General features: G+C 43.7%; 2 protein-coding genes across 2 annotated transcripts in view; one reads left to right on the top strand and one right to left on the bottom strand.

Annotated features, from left to right (window-relative positions):
• Window positions 1-1,723, bottom strand: part of LOC138955418 (cAMP-dependent protein kinase regulatory subunit) — a 192,903-nt gene extending 191,180 nt beyond the window's left edge. Inside the window, exon 1 of the mRNA XM_070327040.1 lies at window positions 1,534-1,723. Within this exon, the coding sequence (XP_070183141.1) occupies window positions 1,534-1,698 (165 nt within the window). The 5' untranslated portion in view covers window positions 1,699-1,723. The remainder of the gene's footprint in view (window positions 1-1,533) is intronic.
• A 12,873-nt stretch (window positions 1,724-14,596) lies between these two features.
• On the top strand, window positions 14,597-21,340 carry LOC138953189 (uncharacterized). The gene is made up of 2 exons (XM_070324987.1): window positions 14,597-14,972; window positions 15,339-21,340. The coding sequence occupies exons 1-2, from the start codon at window positions 14,597-14,599 to the stop codon at window positions 21,338-21,340; spliced, it is 6,378 nt and encodes a 2,125-aa protein (XP_070181088.1).
• The last annotated feature ends 1,423 nt before the right edge of the window (window positions 21,341-22,763 follow it).

Consider the following 22,763-nt stretch of genomic DNA (forward strand, 5'->3'; position numbering starts at 1 on the left):
CTTGTTCTTTTTTAAATTTGCTTTATCGTGTATCATCATAAGGACAGATTGAAAGAAAGGCCTAGCCATCTTAATCCTTGTAAAATAAAGTTCAGTTCAGTTCTCTCTCTGTCTCTCGAATAAGAATCTGTTTTGTCTTGTCTCTCATGTGTGTGTCTTCAACTTCATCCTTTAAGCGGCCTCAATCATCTTATCGATTACCCTGCCGCGTTTTGGATGTGACGTTAAAAAAAAAACAATGATAAAAAGATAAAAGACCTATAGATAGTTGAGATTGGATCTGAATAAGAACTAAGTATGCCCTAGTCTATGTGGGTTTTATCAGCAGGCTACTACCTTTCGCTTTTGGCCTGGAGGCTAGCTAGCTGATCTCGACCAGCTCTAGTGTTTAGCCGAACCCAAAAGGAAATTTAAAAAACAAAGTAGTCAAAGAGAGTTGGGGGAAAAACACACAAAAATAAGCCTCCCTACTCTATCTAGCTGGGTGTCTGTCTTGGGAGTCTGTGGTTGTGGCACCCTTCTCTTGAACGAGTCAAGGGTGCCCGCTGCCACTGTTGATTCTGGCAGGTTATTCCAATCCCTGATTGTATTGGGAAGGAATGAGATCTTTCTGTATTCAGTTCTGGTAATGTGTGTGTGTGTGTGTGTGTGTGTGTGTGTGTGTGTGTGTGTGTGTGTGTGTGTGTGTGTGTGTGTGTGTGTGTGTGTTATGATTTTTTAACATACTTTTCTCTTTTTCTTACATTCTTCTTTTGATAAGATTTTTTTTCCAATTAAAACAATAAAAGAATTACTAGGTTGGTAAAAAGAAAGTTTAGACAAATGACACAGTTACCTCCCCTGTTGGGAAAAAAATAATTTCACCAATGAATTCAATGAGGCAAGTAAACAAATGACTGTTGATTAATAGCTTGAATAACAGCAAATTGACGTAACTAAGTTTGTTTCCGTAGATATTTTTGAAGAGCATATTCTGATCACTTCAATTTTGATCCCTCTGCGCCCACAGGGACATCGCTGCACACCAAGCTATGGGGCAGCACTCAGGACCTGGAAATGACAGCCCACTTCGTCAACATCACGGGCCAAAGAATCTAGACACAGCCATCGTCGAACGCTGAAGAAGAAGAAGAAGAAGAAGATCCCTCTGCTTCTGCTGTCTCCTCTGGTAAAACACACACACACACACATACCCACACACATGACTGATTCCTCCTGTTCTACGTTTCCTCCACAGGTTGAAGAAGGGAGGCTAATCTACACCGACATGCGTGACTGCTGTGTTCTTCGTACATGTATGTATACACAAAAATAGGCCTGCTTCAAAAAAATCCAAGCGTCACAGTCATTTGCAGCAAAAGTGTTGTACGCTTACAATTAATTATTCAAGCACCGTCATCATAATAGAGCCGATGAAGGGCATCAGTACATGATCAAAGTGATTCAACGTAACATTTGGAATGCGAGTGCGGCAGTAGCAGACGGCAAACTTCAAGCACTTGTATGTGTGCAAGAAGGAAAGTTTCGACTTACCTTTTCAAGGCGTTCAAAATACTCTTTCAGGAAGGTCAGCGGATTTTCTGGCTTGTTGACACATAGTTGTACGATACAATCTTTCAACAGCTGTTGAACGTTGTGCTTTTGTACATATGCTTCGCACTCTTTCAGGCTCTGTTCTTCGTCTGCGTTCGCCGCCATGCTTGGTGCTATTGACAGCAACAGACAAAGTATGTTGGCGAGGATTGGCGAATCGATAACACTTCCTGCGAAAAAGGACCAATGAGAGCCACTTTTACAACTCGCTTGTTAAAATCCCAATGTTTTGCCTATCTAGGGTCTTCGACATTGCAGACGCCTTTTTTCGCTTGCATTCCGACCTTCATGACTTTGAAAAAACAAACACTAGGTCTCGTGAGTTAAGATCGAACCTGTTCCGATTAAACGTGTTTATTTTGGGGTGAATATGTCGAAATCGCCTTTTTTCAGTGTGTAAGAAATCGTGTTTAACTGTGTTTCTGTTTATAGTGCGAACTGTCTTGACTGAAGCGGGACCGCTAGCGGCACGGTTCGTGAGTAAATAGACTAAGCTAAGCTGGCACTCGCAAGATAATATCAATCTTACAGTTAAGGTGCACTGACGCCATTGGAATGAACTATGCGCTGATGTTGCTTGCGATTAATTTTTCTCAGCCACGGTCACAACGTGACACCTGAATAAAAGGCAGAGTTGAGACCACGGTTGAGATAGCCTTGCTGGCGGCTCGGTTTCACCAGGGACCTATATTTAGAATATAGGTCTATGGTTTCACTGAGGCTGGCCGGGGTAGGTATTTATCCTCGGCACAAAGGGTCAAAACTCACACAAAAAAGGCCTTATTTTTATGAAAATAAGGCCTTGAATCTTTACGGTCATAACTAACTGAGGACGTAACTTGAGGAAATATAGGCCTTTTTTTTTTTAGACTTTAATCACATAAGGCATTTTTTATAAAATTTTAGGAAAATCAGGCCTTAAAAAGATAAGGACTTATTTTATTGCGCATCACTCCTGCTCGCCATAATAGCAACACACCGTGCAATAACTGAATGGTCATTGACATTGGTGCATTGGTGACACCGAACTCACGACTGAAGGGGGATAAGGCACTAGTAGGCCTGCATATCACTTTATTTTGACTTGGGAGATCGGAACAATTTCCACCCTTAAAGGCTCAGTAAGCCTCCCGTAAACCATCACAGATACTGTCAGGCTTTTACACACAGTATAAACACCCTTCCATTTAAAGGCACAGTAAGCCTCCCGTAAACCATCACAGATACTGTCAGGCTTTTACACACAGTATAAACACCCTTCCATTTAAAGGCACAGTAAGCCTCCCGTAAACCATCACAGATACTGTCAGGCTTTTACACACAGTACAAACACCCTTTCATTTAAACACTCACCGCTTGAGAACATCCTAGGTTTTAGTACAATCAGTTGTTTGTGAAAGCATGCCGATTCCGCAAGCACAAAGTAGGCTACGCCTGCGACTGAGTGATATTGGACCTATGTGAACCATAACGGAAGTATTGAATTTGCATAAAACAGTTTTGTTTCCGATCGTACTGATTTTGACAAAACAGGTGTCCGTTAATTTCGTACCACTTTCATCAAAATGTTTCCGTTTTGACGCTTTTGAGTAATGTGTTTGGTGAAAGATCGTTTCGGGTGTTTTGATAAAAACACAGGTAGATGTATGCAGTTTTACTTTCTTTGCAGTACTGTAACTGAGATTGCCGAAATAAGTGGTATGTGCGTTTGTATTTACTCCTATCATGCCATTTGCTATTAAGGTGTTCCTCTCCAGTACCCATACTGCGGCAAAACTTTTGCAGTGGCAATACAGCATCAGGCGCTACAAGAAGTCGTGCAGCCTGAAGTCTGCGAGTATGTTGTCCATTACCACGGATCATACCTCACTAGATTGTGGGAAGTTTATTAAACTGTGATTTGTGATCAAGTAGACCGCCATATTCTTTATTTTTTAGGACAAAAAGTGCATAATTTCCGTTGGTTTGTTGACACTTTTTGTTAGTGCTAGAAGTGTGAGGGGTAAAATTATCACGTTTTGGTAAAAAGTGTTTGTTTTTGGTTTGGTTTGCTTTGATGAAAGCGTGAATTTTTATCACGTTCGCGCGCGCGCGCACACACACACACACACACACACACACACACACACACTGACACACACACACACACACACTCACACACACACACACACACACACACCAGGGGCGGAGCAGTTAAGCCAGGGGGGGGGGGGGGGTTACAACCTGGGGTCCAGGGGTAGACCCCTTGTGGGGTACATGGGCAAGGCCCGGTTGGAAGAGTTTTAGCTATTTTATGAACAATTTATGGCTTATCCTTGATTTTAAACATGATCAACTGGTGTCAGCAGCCACTCATTATTTCTTTTAAAGTTAGTATTAATTTTTTTTTAAATTTTGACAGCCGGGGGGGGGGGTTCCGGAACCCCTGTAACCCCCCCCCCCCCTGCACACACACACACACACACACACACACACACAACGGCACACACACACACAAACAAAACTGCGAGCTCAAAGAGCCTACACAATGTACCCTTGGAACACAATGCGTTCATCAAATCATATGCGTTTTTATTTATCGCTGCGGTCAATGAAAGTTTGAATATTCATTTTTGGACATGATAACTCCTCAGGAGGAGTCTTTAGTTTCTGAAAGACATCTTCATTTTGACTTCCTGGCTTAATACACTGCGAACGCATTCCCGATCCTACCATTTTATTTTAGTTCTCGAGATAGGTGTGACCAGATGACGTCATTTATACTTTCGTCATCGGAGATCTTTGGTATTTCAATCAGTGTCATTTCCCAGTTCTGTGTTCTGCAGTCGTTTTGACTGACTTGACAAGTTGAGAAAACCCGAATGACACTTTATTTTTGCGAAGCAACTGAATATGAAAAGAAAAGAAAGCGTGCAGAAGTAGGCTATGTTTGGGTCCTGCAAGACTTTATGACCAACGATTTCTCCCTTGGAAGTAATATAAATGAAGATGTCTGCTTTTCGTCTGCTTTGAAGGTAGGGAGATTTTACAGCGCACGCGGTAAATTGCAAGTCGTATTGGACATGTATTTTGTTATTCTTCTTTCTTCGAAGTACCATAGATTTGTTCTTGGCCATATTTTTGACCTGTGCATCGTTATATTATGGGAAAAACACGTTTGAACGCAAATTCGCAAAGAAATTTTGATAATTTGCTCCGGAACTGCAACGTCGATTTGCCCAAACAAAAAATTCTGGCTCAATATGCGGGAACATGCTGGTAGTGTCATATTTTTTAAATGGGTGTGGAAGAACTGCTCATAATTAACATAGCACTCCGGCCCTGTTCTTTTTTTCGTCACACCCAAAACCGTTATTTGTTTTGGGCGACGCAGCATTATTTAGTGTGAGTTTTGAGGTAAGAAGATTCAGATTGTGCCACCAAGAGAATGGTGTGACGTAATACAATGACAGCATGTTTCAAAAGAAGAAGACGTCATAACATTCCAAGAATGTTTGACCACATACATTATTTTGTTCTGAAAAAAACAGAGTCGTGGAAAAAAGCACGTTTCCCCAACTCGCTTCAATAAATGGAAGAAAAAGATGATAATAATGTATAAGTAACCTTTGGATACTACAGGAGAAGAACGTAAGCATGTCTTTTATATTGACAGAATAAAGCAAGTTCAATCGGTGTTACTTAGGATGATACATTCTTCCGAATCACGTTCACTGGCATAGAATCCCAGCGAAATGAAATGTTCACACACACACACACACACACACACACACACACACACACTCATTTGCTCCGAAGAATAAATAAGACCGACAACATGCAAGTAACTGACACTCAAGCAAATTGGAATAGTTAGAATATCTCTCTCTCTCTCTCTCTCTCTCTCTCTCTCTCTCTCTCTCTCTCTCTCTCTCTCTCTCTCTCTCTCTCTCTCTCTCTCTCTCTCTCTCTCTCTCAGTCTCTCTTACATACTTTCAGGTTTTGTTAAGCGCAAACAGTATGTGCATTTACTTAACAGACGCATCAATATTGGATTCTGCAGCCAGATTGTGTCATAGAATGAATATCTTTGCGGATATTGAGTCCAACAAAAATAGTACCCAGATTACATTGCCACCATGTCTCCCTTGTCAGTAGGTGGGTTTCATCTTTGACGCCTTCAATAGCGAAGATTTCTAAATACTGAAATGATGAATCATCAGGGTGAACAGAAGTATTGACATGATTTGCAACGCTACACTTGTACACTTTCTTAAGTTTAGAATCTGATTTATGATTCGCCCACCTCAGTTTTAGGTTTTTGGTAGACCCACGGCGGCGTAGTACAAGTGATATTACCTCGTATTGTCCATTTTCTACCATCCTATACAGATTTAAACGATGTGGTACTTTTTGAATGTTCACTACATTGGGGTGTGCACGTTAAAGATCCCACGATTGACAAAAGAATCTTTCCTGGCAAAATTGTATAGGCATAGATAAAAATGTCCACCAAAATACCCGTGTGACTTAAAATAATAGGCCGTGAAAAGTAGGATATGCGCCGAAATGGCTGCGATCTGCTGGCCGATGTGAATGCGTGATGTATTGTGTAAAAATAAATCCATCTCCCACGGCATAAATAAATCCCTGCGCCTTGAATATGTGCGCGATATAAATTGCATAAAATAAAAATAAAAAAATAAAATAATAAATCCCTGCGCTTAGAACTGTACCCACGGAATACGCGCGATATAAGCCTCATATATTGATTGATGTATCACAACGTTTGCTCTGACAGGGGTAAAAACCTTGTTTTTGAATGGGACCATGTTGGACAAGCCTTTTAGTCCTTATATTACGGCAGGGCAATAACCCCTTGAAAAATACCTCGGAAAATGTTTTAATGGTTTTGGGTAGTTTAACTCCTGAAGTTTACAAATCCGCAGGATGACATCTTTAAATCCTTGGGCAAATTGAGACAAAATTAATTATAGGAAAATTAGCAAATGTTGATTTTTTTGTTTAGACACAAAAGGCATTCCATAGAAAAAAGGGTTAGAATGGCGTCATAACTTCATGACGTCGGGAAAACGTAATGAGTAATATGACGACACGTACAGTATGGCCTGTAGTGTTGTCCGTGTCCGTACTTCAGCTCCTCTTCCAAGACAAAAAACAAAGGCATTTGACGTGTTTCATTCTGCTAAATGGAAACAATTTGCACATGAGTGTGTATGGAATTACATCCAGGCTGAGAAGATGTGAAACCTGTGTTATTCGTGGACTTGTGATTAGTGCGTATGGTGTTCCAAAGCACAGGTTTCACTGTCGAAGATAAAACTTGTAAATTGATCTTACAAAATGGCGGGCGATGATCAAAGAACATCGTGAGAGACTAGTTTTCTCCGATCTGATTGTTTACCAGACGATAGAGCTATTTTAGATGGAAGCGTATGCCATCTGGTGACAGCTGTTCATTAACCAGTGTGTTCGTAGGAGTGCTTAATTTCTCTGCAGAAGATCCATGCGTGAAAATCGGTGAAGTCTTTCAGCAAATGTCGCAGTTTGTAAGCGAGTGCTACAGGTGCAAAATCTCAAACAACATATCACGTGAGAGATATGAAACCTGGCTAGCTAGAACCTCCAAGCACCAGTCCACATAAATCAAAAACTACCGCCCACATCAGCCCATTGCTGAACGTCCATCTGAAAAGGGCTGTATTGCAATTCTACGGGGATCTTCCAAATCTTGATCCGGTTGACTCTGGGTGGTTGTAGGATGGGCAAAAAACCGCCTGGAGTAGAACCTACACCAACTGAAGTCATGCTAATTTTGAAGTGTGGCTGTGGAGAAATTTACCATGTGCAACAGCATGCTGTGGTTGCGCAGTCGGTCAATGTGCGTGTGCCATCTTATGTCGATGTCTACTCCTTGGAAATTGCACAAATCCGCACTGGTCATCCATCGTAGTCATCCGCACTGGGTATGTGCAACAGTCACCTTCACCGGTCACCAGCACTGGTCATCTGGATCGGTCATCCACACTGGTCATCATTTGCGGTCATCCGCACTGGTCATCCTTTTGTGATCATCCGCATCGGTCATCCGCACTATTCATCCTTCATGATCATCTGCACTGGTCATCTGCACAGGTCATCCTTCATGATCATCTGTACTGGTCATCTGCACTAGTCATCGTCCATGATAATCTGCACTGGTCATCCGCACTAATCATCCGCACTCGTCATCCGCACTGGTCATGTTTCATGATCATCTGCACTGGACATCCGCACCGGTAATCCGCACTGGTCATCTGCACTGGTCATCCTTCATGGTCATCTGCACAGGTCATCCACACTGGTCATCCGCACTGGCAATTCTTACCGGTCACCCGTACTGGTAATCTACATGACATCCTGCGTAATCATCGGGCGTGGTCATTTATTGGTCATCAGGCATAGTCATCCGCTACCATTTCGGCAATTGAAAAAAAGGATCGATGGTGGCTGCCCTCAAACTGGAAACTCACTGCATGACCATGTCATCTTGTGTGGTAAACCAGCGTGGTCATCCCGCCTGGTCATCTGGAGTGCTAAACTACACATCATCCTGTGTGGTCATCGGCGAGGTAAAGTGCATACTAACCAGTATCCCTGGTTCGTCGCCATGACCTTTACGTTATGAGATAGAGGTCTTTTGTATATGAGACATGGTACATCAGGTTTAGCCTCTTGACATGACGCCTAATACACCTCCTCGGGGCGTCACTAACTGACACAACACTGTGTATATGGTGTCAATCGCTTGGCGCTGTGACACCTTACAAGGCCTTTCGTCTGATGTATACATTCCTCACCTGACTAGATCTTTTTTTTAAAAAGAGCACAAGATAACTTTAAGTTATTCTGGGTATTACAGCCACTTTTCCAGGATTAAGTTGTTATCTGCTTGCTCACCGACCAAGTCACTCATTGATTCTGGAACCCACCAGGATGGTAGGGTCACTTCAACGACGAGCGCTTCATAAGCTGTCTCCACCTCTGGCGGCTGTGAGCAATTTTTGGGAAGTTGCAAAACATTTCCCAATCCACTCTGTAATGATATCTGTCCCTCTGTTCATTTGTCTTCTCTATCTTCTCTTTCCGCGCACCATACCCTGTAAGATGGTCTTGGAGAGCCCGTCTGTTCTTGTTACATTGCCATACAATCTCAGCTTCGTCTTCTTGACAGTGATCTTTGTAGTGATGCACGTGCTAAGTGATGGTTTTGCAGACATTAAAATATATGACCTTGAAATTGTTTGACCTTGAAAACGTGTGACCTTCAGTGTTGGTGAACGTTTTTATTCATGGCAAGTTTTAAGAAGACATTTCGTCATTTTATCTTCAAAAATAGTATAATCCTTTATCATTTGAATGAACATTTGACATTCATATGACCTTGAAATGCGATGAAGGTCAAGCAAAGTGCAACAGTAATCAAAGCCCACAACACATATAAGCTTAAACCATTAGCTGTAACTGAAAAAATGTATTGCTAAAACTAACTATATCATCCTGCTCCGTTAACCAGTTTTAACGGTCCCTCAACAGACCAGCCATTCGGGTTATAGTGTCTGCTAATCATGTAACTGTTGTTATGCATATTAACTCCCGTTTTATCTCCCGGAAAACATAAATAAATACAGTTCTGCTAGTTTATAGCATGCAGTTTCGACTATTTTGCAGTCTGGAATCCATCTTGTCCGCCATCTTGAATACATCAAAATGCCCAAAGATGACAGAGTGTCATCCGTCGGATCTGTAATCTACAGACATCACAGAGTTCAAAACAGTCAAAACATTCTCCGAGGTATTTTTTGAGGGGTTAAGGTCAAAATCGGGAAATGACGACCTGACTACTTCTGGGAACAGTATGTTTGTAGATTTCCGGCCAATATTTTTGCGTCTGCGATCAGCCGAGATGATCATTTTCTTGGGAAAGATTGAACGATTTTCTTGTTCAGAGTACAAAATGCCAATGTTTTCCTGAATGATTTTAGTTTTTGATGGAAACGTGGATCGTATGTAGTCACCCATGCTAATTTCTTTTTCTTCTTTTGTCTAGTTTGATGAATGACCTTTTTCCTGTTTTTTCTAGCACCAGTTTTGAGTTTTTTATGAGCTTTTTCTGCTTTCCCGCCAGACATACAAAAATATGTGGCATACTCTTTCAATCTTTCTTCAAGAATCTGGTCATCACTGCACAGGGGCCCGGTAGCTCAGTTGGTAGAGCACTGGACTTGTGATCGAAAGGTCGCAGGTTCGAATTCGGGCCGGGACGGACACGGGTCAACTTTATGTGCAGACCCAGAGACGGAAGCCATGTCCCACCCCCGTGTCATCACAATGGCACGTAAAAGACCTTGGTCATTCTGCCATAAGTGCAGGTGGCTGAATACACCTAAACACGCAGACACCTGGGTAGCGTGACTCCGTTGCTGCTAGCTTTCCACTGGGAGGAAGCGACCCGAATTTCTCAGCGATGGGACAATAAAGTAATGAGAGAAACAACATGCGTAACCTTGTCCCCACCGGCCTGATACCAAGCCCTTGAACGTTGCAGGAGAATGACAGCTAGGTGGTAAATAGCTGTGGCAGTGTTTACTGAAAACATCCCTTTGTGTCTGATTGACGTTCAAGTTGATTGAGTTCCTGTTCTGTTTGTAGAATTAATTGTTGACCAGTCAAGCCGGAATCTTAGGAAAAGCAAAGAGTTAGCAGTAGACTAGGGTAGATTTGCATTGCACTAGGAAATAGGAAAAACACAACGCGAGGTAAGATCACATAAAAATAACATCAACTGCATGCATTAGTCTGCAACGCTGGGCAGAGAGAAACAAATAGGCAAATTATCTCTCTCTGTTCCTCTTCACAACTTTTACTAGTTCTCGCCGGCAATTAGCTTAGAAATAACAACATAGAGTAAGCTGTAGAATCAAGCACTAGGAAATAGGGAAAACACAACGCGAGGTAAGATCACATAAAAATAACATCAACTGCATGCATTAGCAGGGGCGGACGAGGGGGGGGGGGCACAGGGGGCACGTGCCCCCCCCCCCCCCCCCCGAAAAAAAAGATTAAAAAAAAAGAAGAAGAAAAAAAAAAGATTTTTCTATGCTGATTCTATGACCATTTCTAAGTTCAAATGGCACCAGATGGCACCATTTTGCTTCTTTGGGCAAATTTTTTTTCCGGGGGGGCATGCCCCCGGACCCCCCTAGCAAATTCGGGCGCTTCGCGCCCATCACATTCACTTTCGATTCAAAGTGCCCCCCCCCCCTTAGAAAGCAACTGATCCGCCCCTGATTAGTCTACAACGCTGGGCAGAGAGAAACATATAGGCAAATTATCTCTCTCTGTTCCTCTTCACAACTTTTACTAGTTCTCGCCGGCAATTAGCTTAGTTAATGTGGCAGTTCTAATTCTACAGCTTACTCTATGTTGTTATTTCTAAGCTAATTGCCGAATTGGAGCCGGTGCCCGTGATGATAAAAGTGGTACGGGGCAGTACTGTTGTCGATCTAATTCATTCATAAAGACATCGACATACTCACATGCATGACATGGGCCCATGGCAGTGCCATAATTCGGCTTAGCTATGATTGCCTCACCTTCACCGGTAGTGTACTGACATGCATTCTCACTGAGTGCGATGTCAAGTGCCTCAAGCACACATTTGGCTCGAAATTCCGGATTTGGATGTTCATCCAAAAGCTTTTCGGTGGCCGGAATTCCCATTCCATTGTTCACATTTGGGTAGAGGGACACGACATCACACACAGCAAAGCAAGCAGTATCCGGTAAAGGTGCGAACTCTTCATTAACCCTCTCTATTTTTTGTAGAAATTCTTTTGTATCGATGACCTGATACTCAAGATGGTTAGTCAGATGAGTAATAGCTGTTTGAACAAATTTAGACAGAGGTTGTACTGGTGTGCCTGAACCTGCGAGCAGAAGTCTCATCGGGAAAGGTTTTGGTTTGTGGCCCGGTTTCAGTTAATAAGCGGTTTGCATTTCCCTGGATGTGTTTCATCTAGATTGTTTACAAATTGTACCACATCTTCCTTGATAACATGGTTATCAAACCATTTATCTGACCATTGTTAATTTGTTTTATTACCGTGTTTTGGTGTTTTCAGTAGATCTCAGTAGGGTCTGAATCAAGAAGATCGTTGTGCTCGCCTTCATAGGCGAGAATTGTTATGTGCGTTTTCAAAATGCAATCTTTGGGTATTTGTTGAATCGTCACTCTCCTCCTTTTCTTCTTCACTCTCATTCCCCTTCTTTTCCTCTTACTCTTTCCTTTTATCCACCTCTGTTCCTTCTTCAGCCCTTCTGTACTTACCCTCTTCTGTGCCTTCCCTTCTTTCGTTCTTCACCTTCTGTAGGCCTCTTTTGGATTGGCAGTGCACGGCCATTCCCTCTGAGGCCTGTTGTCTTGAGCACTTTATTCTTTCTTCTTTGCAGACTCTTTTTGCCTGCTCTAGCTTCTTCTCTCTTATACTGTTTCCTTTTTTGTTGCTACGTTCTTTCCTTATTCATTCTTTTTACTGTTCTTTTCGCTAGCTCTTCATTCTTTACTTTCTTTCTGCTCTTTTAGGTCTCTTTAACTTCTATCTCTTTATCTTTCTTTCTTTTCTTCCATCTCTCCCTCTCTCTCTCTCTCTCTCTCTCTCTCTCCATTTCTATGTCCTTTCTCTTTCTCCTCTCCTTCCCTTTCTCTTTCCCTATCTCTCCCTCCTTCCCTCTCTCCCTCCTTTCCCCTCTCTCTCTCTCTTTCCCTCCTACCCTCTGTCCCTCTTTCCTTCTCTCTCTCCCTCTTTTCTTCTCTCTCTCCTTCTTCAATGTGTGTTGACCCCTCTGTTATTCCTTCTTGTTGGTCGTGTTAGCCAAAGCTTCACTCTTTCACCGGTATCGGCGTGAGTTTTTGTAACGAAGTGTGCGCTAATTTCGTGCTTGTGTTGCTTGGCCAAAGAATTCAGTTGTGTTTTTGTATTGAGCACTATTCAGAAAAGGGTATGCGGGAACTGAATAGCGATTGAAGGTCATTTTTCCACTGGCAACCGTCAGAGGCAGTAGGCTTAAGGTTCAAGGAAGCCTATCTTTTCTTTTTTATATTTAGTCAAGTTTTGACTAAATATTTTAACATCGAGGGGGAATCGAAACGAGGGTCGTGGTGTATGTGCGTGTGTGCGTGTGTGTGTGTGTCTGTGTGTGTGTCTGTGTGTGTGTGTGTGTGTGTAGAGCGATTCAGACTAAACTACTGGACCGATCTTTATGAAATTTGACATGAGAGTTCCTGGGTATGAAATCTCGGAACGTTTTTTTCATTTTTTTGATAAATGTCTTTGATGACGTCATATCCGGCTTTTCGTGAAAGTTGAGGCGGCACTGTCACGCCCTCATTTTTCAACCAAATTGGTTGAAATTTTGGTCAAGTAATCTTCGACGAAGCCCGGGGTTCGGTATTGCATTTCAGCTTGGTGGCTTAAAAATTAATTAATGACTTTGGTCATTAAAAATCTGAAAATTGTAAAAAAAAATAAAAATTTATAAAACGATCCAAATTTACGTTTATCTTATTCTCCATCATTTGCTGATTCCAAAAACATATAAATATGTTATATTCGGATTAAAAACAAGCTCTGAAAATTAAATATATAAAAATTATTATCAAAATTTTTTTTTCGAAATCGTTTTAAAAACACTTTCATCTTATTCCTTGTCGGTTCCTGATTCCAAAAACATATAGATATGATATGTTTGGATTAAAAACACGCTCAGAAAGTTAAAACGAAGAGAGGTACAGAAAAGCGTGCTATGCAGCATAGCGTAACCACTACCCCGCTCTTCTTGTCAATTTCACTGCCTATGCCGTGAGCGGTGGACCACGAGTATACGGTCTTGCTGCGTTGCATTGCGTTCAGTTTCATTCTGTGAGTTCGACAGCTACTTGACTAAATATTGTATTTTCGCCTTACGCGACTTGTTTTACACTTCAGTGAAGTTTATGGTCTGAAGGTATTTTCTTTATGTAATGTCTTTAATGTTATGTCTTTAATGGGACAATGCGCAATACAGGTATGTTGATTTATCTGTTGATTGTTTGCATTATGATTGCCTTATTGTTTACCGAAATATGCCTATTATATTGCACCGTTTGCAACTGACTTTGTGCTCGGATTTGCCGCATATGTCGAGACGTTTTTCTTGAATATTTTTGGACGTTGTTTATGCGTTTTCTGCTGATTATCGGCTTGTTTTGTTTGAGCGAATCAATTGTCCGCAATAATAACTGTAGATGATGAAATTTCAAGTTTGATTTGATGAGTATTTAATTTGTAGGGTAATTTTGACATTTTTTATTGATTTTAAATTCGCAGTTAACTCAGTGTAATTATAGTGCCGAAAGGGAAATATACGTTGGTTAAGCTAGTTTACTTTGATAATTTATGCGCGAATTCATGGTCTGACCGGATTTGACTATTTGAGACTTCGGACGATTCGCTTAATTTCGCTGCCTATTTTGTTTATTCAGTGTTAGTAATTCTGTTATTTGAATGTTATGAGTTATTACTTAAGCCGGAATCTGCGTCACGTCAATGTAATAATTATGCTTTAATGATTTGTGCTTTCTTTGACGCCGTCTCGCCATTTAAAGAGGTGATTAACATGTTTGAAGTTATGCGTTTATGAGAATGTGCTTTGATGTTTCATCTTAGTGATTCTAGTATTCTAAATTACTTTTTGTAGTTTTCACCAGGGTCAGCGTCATGGTCACGGCACAGGGTATTCAACAATAAACCTCCCGTAACATCATCACCTGCGTGAATTCTTCAGCGTGAGAAAGAGGCAGTTAGCGTGTCCCATAAACTGAATGCGAGTACAGTGAAAACTACGCGCCGAGAGAAGACTCATCAACGTTTACGCCTAGTCATCTCTCCGCCTCTTATCAAAGGACATAAGCAGCTCACCCACCATGGCCGACCAAGATCAAGATGCCAGTCAGCCCCTGCAAGAATCACACGCCAAAGAGATAACTTATCTTAGCGACATTCATCTTTCACTGCCCTCAGCTGAAACTACAGTTAAGGAAACCTTCACTCTAGACAGCCAGGCTTCAAAACAGACTTCTCAAGACGAAGAGCACCATATGACGAGATCCACCAACCAGACCTCCGACAGACCAGTAGAGGCATCTAATGTATCACCATCAGACACCAGACCTCACCGCCAATTAGGTCCAAGCTCAGACGCAGTTAAGACTCTTGGACCCACACGGACCAAAGACTTAGAAGAAAACATACGAGAAGTAGGGAAATTGGTAGGCCAGATACAGGAGAATCTACAAGCTGGTAGCTCAATAAGCCCACAAAAGGCCCGCGAGCTACATACCATACTGTTGAAACAATGTCGAGCTCTAAAGGAACGCCTTGTAGCCGTCAGATATCTGAAACTGTCTACCCCATACGAAGACTCTTGTTTTGAACTTTTTGATATCTCTGACAATCTAGTTAAACAATTAGCCCAAATTACTCTAGAACTCCCAGATGTTCAGCTCACCCAGACTAAACAAAATGACGTTACAGATCTGAAGCGTAAGGAAAATGAATCTAGAAAGACTAAAACAAACCCAGGAAATTCTTCCATTTCCTCCAGCTCTAAGCACTCTTCTGGGACCCATTCTTCAACTTCTTCTCGTAGACGTCTTGCGCGATCAGAAGCAGCCGCTCTTCAAGCCAAGTGCCAAATGATGGAAAAACTTCAAGAAACCCAACGAAGAGAGGCTGAACTGAGACATCAAATGGAGCTACAGAAGAGAACGATCAAGCTGGAAGAGGTTCAACGAGGAATGGAGGAGACTGAACGCTTACAGAAGATCAGACTAGAAGATTTCCGACGGGAAATGGAGGAAACTGAACGCTTACAGAAGATAAAGCAAGAAGAAGCTCAGCGGGAAATGGAGGAGGCGAGGCGCTTTCAGGAGCTTGAAAACCAAATGATTCAAGTAAAGCTGGAAGAAGACAGAGCAAGACTACAAATGGAATTGAACGTAGCCAATGCCGTAGAAGACGCTCTCAATCCAGCAGCCCCAAAGGATGAAGCAAACTCCCTCCTAAACTCCTTGCCCCGGTGTGATCCCATCAATGAACTGTTCTTATCTCGCACTGAAAACCAAGGCATAACAGACAGGGTAAATCCCACTACAAGGCCTCATAAAGGAACAGCCTCACAGACGAATTATGCCCAACCAAGCATGAGTGACAACCTTGGGACAGATGCTAATTTGAGTAACATGTTTCATCATATTCCAAGGAACACCGACCCAAGGTTCGACCAGGTGCATAAAGATCATACTAGAGTTCCAGCAACTTTTCATAACTCCAACGGCCTGCGTCGAGACACTCCTATGAACACACAAGTCAACTTCAAGTCTGATCTGAGTCAGTGGCCACATTCCTCACAAGGACAACCCCAAGCAGGTCAAGGACTGCCCATACAGAGCGAACATTCACTGAATGCCAGCGCGCCACCCTTCACCTCAAGGTATCCTGCTTTCTCCGCTCAGACTAACACGGATAGCTTGCATGAACAGAGACATTGCATTTATCCCCAAGAAGATGCCGTTCCAACCACCTACGTCAACCTCGCAAAGTCAATCGCAGATGCTCTCACAATTAGCAGGCTTCCCGTTCCAAAGCCACCAGTGTTCAGAGGGGACCCCTTAGAGTATCCATCATGGTTTGCAGCCTTTCAGCACATGGTGAGGAACAGTGCAGTTGGACCAGAAGATAAAATGCTGATGCTTCGAGAATTCATTGAAGGTCCAGCCAAAGTTGCCGTTGGTGATCTCTACTATGATCTCGGAGAAGAGTCCTACAACAGTGCCTTAAAAATATTGAAAGGGCGTTTTGGAGAAGACTACACCATCGCCGAGGCATTGAAAGAAAGACTGGAGGCATGGCCAGAAGTGAAGGATAAGGATACAGTCTCCCTCAGAAACTACGTAGACTTCCTCAGACAGTGCTGCGTGATGGCGAAAAAGATAACCGGACTTAGTATCCTAGAAGACCCTGCACAAATCAAGCGTTTAGCCCACAAGCTTCCAGACTCACTAGCATTGTCATGGGGGCAACGTGTTGCTGATAGCAAGCTCTCCTGTGGCAGATATCCAAGTTTTGCCACCTTCGTCAAGTTTCTGGACAGCAAATGTGAAGCTCTTCACGAAGCAGATCTTCACAATAAAGGTAGAAAACGAGGTGCTGACCAGTCACAGTCTACCAAGGCCAAGGGAAAGCAGACCTACACAACAATCAGCGAAGTGGACAAACCGGAACAGGAGAACAAGCCGGGAGAAGACACTGCAAAGGACCCAGCAACAAATACGTTTCCTGCACAAAGAGGTTGTCTTTATTGTAATGATAAACACTTTACCCCAGATTGCAAGAAGTTGGCAGAAAAACCCTACGCAGAACGAAAGGAGTTTGCGATCAAACGAAAGCTTTGTTTCAAGTGTTTGAGAGGCTTCCATGCTGCCAAAGGGTGTTTTGCTAAGGTTTCCTGTGACACTTGCAAAATGAAGCATGTTACAATAATGCACGACCCGGATTTCAATCCCACGCAGAAAGCCACTCACCAAGTCTCTTTGATTGACGAGGAAACTGATATGAAGTTTGTTGGCACTACCAAATGTGGAGAATGCCTCTTTGATGAAGTCAAGAAGAGTTATGCCGTCGATCACCACATCACCACAAGACTTTACTCCCTCTATATGCCAGTATATGTCTCGTCTGGACTGGACCCAAGCAAGGAAATACTCGTCTACGCCATGCTCGATACCATGAGTGACACGACTTTCCTTAGCGATTCGGTGATGAACAGGCTTAACCTGGGAGCACAGGACTCTGTTTTGACACTGACCACTATGACCTCCAAGGCAGAAACAGTGGAATGCAAATCGTTCTCCAATCTACGTGTGAGAGCCTATGATTCTGAAGAGACTCTCAAAGTTCCGAAAGCCTATTCCCACCCAGAGATCAGTGTTGATCGGAGCCAGATTCCCACGCGAGACACTATACTTTCCATGTCTCATCTTGAACACATCGCCCACTGTTTCCCCCCTCTCTTGGATGCTCCCATCGCCATTCTATTGGGCGTCAATGTATCTGAAGCTCTACGCCCTTTGGAAGTAGTTTTCGGTGAACCTGGCCAACCCTACGCTCAACGAACGAGACTGGGCTGGGGCCTAGTTGGAGAGGTCGCGGCATCATGTGAACAAGATGGACCCCCTGCAAACGCCTTCGCTTCAAAGACTCTCGAACAGCCAAGACCGCCCACCAGAAAATCTGCCTTCTGTTTTCGCACTAGAGATCGCACTAACGAGCACCTGATCAGGCTACTGGAAACAGACTTTACTTGTCCTGATGACCCCCCATCCTCTCAAGAAGACAGAAAGTTTATGAACATTCTCAGTGAAGGCATTGAGCTGAACAGTGAGGGACATTACCAGATGCCCTTGCCCTTCAAGGATGGAGAACCCCTACTTCCTCCAAACAGGCATTTAGCACTACGGAGACTTTACAGTTTGAAACGTCGGTTCCTCTCCAGTCCAGAGCATTTTCAACTCTATGGAGAATTCATGAGCCAAATGGTGGAAAGACGAGATGCTGAAATAGTGCCAGAGGCGGAGATCAGCAGTAGCCCAACATGGTATATCCCTCACCACGGAGTCTACAATCCCAACAAGCCGGGAAAGATACGAGTGGTTTTCGATTGTGCAGCCAAATGCAATGACGTTTCACTCAATGACTTTCTCCTTTGTGGACCAGACCAACTGAACTCATTACTGGGTGTCTTGTGCCGATTTCGTTGGTATCCAGTGGCCTTTTCCTGTGATGTGGAGCGAATGTTTCACCAGTTTCACGTCCTCCCTCAACACAGAGACTACCTGAGATTTCTGTGGTGGCCGAACAATGACTTGAATGCAGCTCCAGTTGACCACCGAATGAGGGTGCACTTGTTTGGAGCAGCGTCCTCCCCTGGCTGTGCAAATTTTGGGCTGAAGACATTAGCTAAAGACAACCAGAGCATCAGCCCAGAAGCTGCCGACTTCATTCAAAACGACTTCTATGTCGACGACGGTTTGAGCTCCAGACCTGACACATCTACAGCCGTGGAGCTTCTCCAGGGAGCTGTAGAAATCTGCGTGAAAGGAAACCTGCGGCTCCATAAAATCGCTTCCAACGACAGTCGGGTCATGTCTTCATTTTCTACCACTCAGGTCGTGAAGTCCAGCAGCGTAGAAGACGGGCTAGACCAGAGCAAAAGGTCAATTGAAAGAGCTCTAGGAATCCGATGGAATCTGGAGACTGACACACTACACTTTGTCCATGAAACGAAGGCAACGCAAGTAACAAAGCGTGGTGTCTTGTCTACTGTGGCCTCCATCTTTGACCCCCTGGGTCTAGTTTCACCTATCATTTTGAGAGGTCGCCAAATTCTTCAAGAAGCCTGCAAAGAGGGAATCAGCTGGGATCAAGAACTTCCCCCCTCCATCCTGACTCGATGGAATGAATGGATCCACGACCTTCGATCGTTGTCTTCCCTCCAAGTGCCAAGATGTTACTTCACAAACGCCCCTCTTCCTTGGAGTGGAATCGAGTTTCATCACTTTGCAGATGCATCCAGCAAGGGGTATGGCGAATGCTCCTATGTCAAGCTCTCGGATGCTGAGGGTAACATTCACAGCTCACTGTTGATGGCGAAGGCTAAGGTTGTTCCAATTCGAGCTGTTACCATTCCCCGACTTGAACTCCAAGCTGCAGTGCTAGCTGTGAAGATAGCTCGTTTCCTGGAGAAAGAACTTGGCCACCTAGAGGCTCAACACTATTTTTGGACTGACTCTCGTGTTGTCCTCGGCTACATCTACAACCAGACAAAGAAGTTCCACGTGTTCGTGTCAAACCGCCTGCAAATGATTCAGGACTTCAGCCAGCCTCATCAGTGGCATCACGTGACAACGAAAGAGAACCCTGCTGACTATGCATCAAGAGGTCTTTGCGTGCAAGACTTGAAGAATTCCTGTTGGTTCTCTGGTCCTGACTTCCTACGACAAGAAAATCTTCAGTATGACCCACCAGACGTGCCTGTTGAAGACAATGACCGAGAAGTGAGATCCCATTTCGTGTGTGCACCAACGAAACCTCGAGATGATGCAGAGGAATTGGTCAAAGGATTCTCCACACTCGAGAAGCTGATTCAAGTGGTGATGCGCATCATGACCTGGCTGCGCCTGATCCAGAAAACAACTACTCCAAGCAGAGATTCGGTTGCGACCCCCCTGGAAGATAGGGAAACTGCATTTGAGCGGCTCGTCAGGAGCGTACAGTTGATCTACTATCCTGTTGCATCGCGATCCACTCATGCAGAGTTGAAACGTCTCGCTGCCTACACTGACAAGGAGGGCCTGCTCAGAGTTGGTGGACGCCTGTCAAGTTCTGAGGAAGACCACAAGATCAAACATCCTCTCATACTGCCACGCGAGTCTCACTTGTCTCTGCTTCTTACCAGGTATCACCATAAGAAAGTTGGACATCAAGGTCGTACGACTACTTTAGCAGCCCTACAGTCAAGAGGATTGTGGATCTGTGGTGCACGTCGCCTGGTTACATCTGTAATCCACAGGTGTGTTCCTTGCGCCAGACTGAGAGGAAGACCAATGGAGCAGAGAATGGCTGATCTCCCTGCAGAGAGAATAGAAGCTTCACCTCCCTTCACCAACACTGGCCTGGATTGCTTTGGACCCTTCACAGTACGGCACGGCAGGAAGGAAGCAAAACGATATGGACTGATCCTCACCTGCCTTGCATCACGTGCTGTCCATCTGGAAGTCTTAGAAGACATGACCACGGACTCTTTCATCTGTGGACTCAGAAGATTTATTGCAATCCGCGGAAATGTCAAGACTAATCGATGTGACAGGGGAACCAACTTCGTCGGTGCAGCTCGAGAGTTTAGACAAGCTCGTCATGAAATGGATCCAGACAGGGTAGTCAAAGAAATGGTTGAACGGAACTGCAACTTCATCTTCAATCCTCCTCATGCCAGCCACTTTGGAGGCGTCTGGGAACGACTCATCAGAACTGTTCGCCAGGTGTTCTCCGGACTGCTCTTGGATCATGGAAGCAGGCTTACTTCAGACACTCTTTCAACTTTGTTCCATGAAGTCGCCAGTGTGGTCAATAACAGGCCTCTCTGCGTGACTCAGCTGGAAGACCCGACTTCTTGCGAACCTCTGACACCCAACCACCTGCTCACACTGAAACCGGAACCGATCTTTCCACCTCCAGGAACCTTCCAGAAGGAAGATCAGTATTCAAGAAAGAGATGGAGGAGAGTACAGTACCTGGTAGAACAATTCTGGACTAGGTGGAAGAAAGAGTATCTGCCAACACTGCAGCCGAGACGAAAGTGGTTTCACCAGAAGGACGCTGTGCAGCCTGGCATGGTTGTTCTTCTCATTGAAGATGGAGCTCCGAGAGGCACCTGGAGAATGGCCCGCGTCGAGAAGACATATCCAGGTGGCGATGGCTTGATTCGGTCGGTTCAGCTGCGGGTCTCGACCTCGGTGAAGACGACCAAAGGTTTGCCTAAGGTGCAGACATCTTTCATCGACCGACCCATTCACAAGCTGGTCCCACTCCACTTGAAAGACACTGAGTAGCAGTGATTACTGTTTTTGACATTGTCTGTTTAACTTTTGAAAGACTCGTTGACAGCGTAATGCTGGTTTGCTTCTTGCTCAGGCCAGTCTAAAGCGGATTACCCTTTGACTTTTTTTGGCCTTAAAGACTGGGTGAACAATTTCAAGTTTTCTATTTCATTGTTGATATTATTGTGACTAATGATTATTTCAAGTTTACCTTGTTTAGAGTTTTGGAAGCTGCATGCAGCTTCGGCCGGGAGTGTGCTCGCCTTCATAGGCGAGAATTGTTATGTGCGTTTTCAAAATGCAATCTTTGGGTATTTGTTGAATCGTCACTCTCCTCCTTTTCTTCTTCACTCTCATTCCCCTTCTTTTCCTCTTACTCTTTCCTTTTATCCACCTCTGTTCCTTCTTCAGCCCTTCTGTACTTACCCTCTTCTGTGCCTTCCCTTCTTTCGTTCTTCACCTTCTGTAGGCCTCTTTTGGATTGGCAGTGCACGGCCATTCCCTCTGAGGCCTGTTGTCTTGAGCACTTTATTCTTTCTTCTTTGCAGACTCTTTTTGCCTGCTCTAGCTTCTTCTCTCTTATACTGTTTCCTTTTTTGTTGCTACGTTCTTTCCTTATTCATTCTTTTTACTGTTCTTTTCGCTAGCTCTTCATTCTTTACTTTCTTTCTGCTCTTTTAGGTCTCTTTAACTTCTATCTCTTTATCTTTCTTTCTTTTCTTCCATCTCTCCCTCTCTCTCTCTCTCTCTCTCTCTCCATTTCTATGTCCTTTCTCTTTCTCCTCTCCTTCCCTTTCTCTTTCCCTATCTCTCCCTCCTTCCCTCTCTCCCTCCTTTCCCCTCTCTCTCTCTCTTTCCCTCCTACCCTCTGTCCCTCTTTCCTTCTCTCTCTCCCTCTTTTCTTCTCTCTCTCCTTCTTCAATGTGTGTTGACCCCTCTGTTATTCCTTCTTGTTGGTCGTGTTAGCCAAAGCTTCACTCTTTCACCGGTATCGGCGTGAGTTTTTGTAACGAAGTGTGCGCTAATTTCGTGCTTGTGTTGCTTGGCCAAAGAATTCAGTTGTGTTTTTGTATTGAGCACTATTCAGAAAAGGGTATGCGGGAACTGAATAGCGATTGAAGGTCATTTTTCCACTGGCAACCGTCAGAGGCAGTAGGCTTAAGGTTCAAGGAAGCCTATCTTTTCTTTTTTTTACACTTCAGTGAAGTTTGTGGTCTGAAGTTAGTTTCTCTAATGGGACAATGCGCAGTACAGGTATGTTGATTTATCTGTTGATTGTTTGCATTATGATTGCCTTATTGTTTACCGAAATATGCCTATTATATTGCACCGTTTGCAACTGACTTTGTGCTCGGATTTGCCGCATATGTCGAGACGTTTTTCTTGAATATTTTTGGACGTTGTTTATGCGTTTTCTGCTGATTATCGGCTTGTT

The sequence above is a fragment of the Littorina saxatilis genome, linkage group LG2 (genome assembly GCF_037325665.1).
Source record: "Littorina saxatilis isolate snail1 linkage group LG2, US_GU_Lsax_2.0, whole genome shotgun sequence".
Lineage (NCBI taxonomy): Eukaryota > Metazoa > Mollusca > Gastropoda > Littorinimorpha > Littorinidae > Littorina > Littorina saxatilis.

What these genes read in the sequence shown, in the direction of transcription:
- LOC138953189 (XM_070324987.1), top strand. Translation starts at nt 14,597, where the DNA reads ATGGCCGACCAAGATCAAGATGCCAGTCAGCCCCTGCAAGAATCACAC. An exon ending in ACAGGAGAATCTACAAGCTG is followed by an intron (nt 14,973 to 15,338) that starts GTAGCTCAATAA and finishes TTGCGCGATCAG; the next exon opens with AAGCAGCCGCTCTTCAAGCC.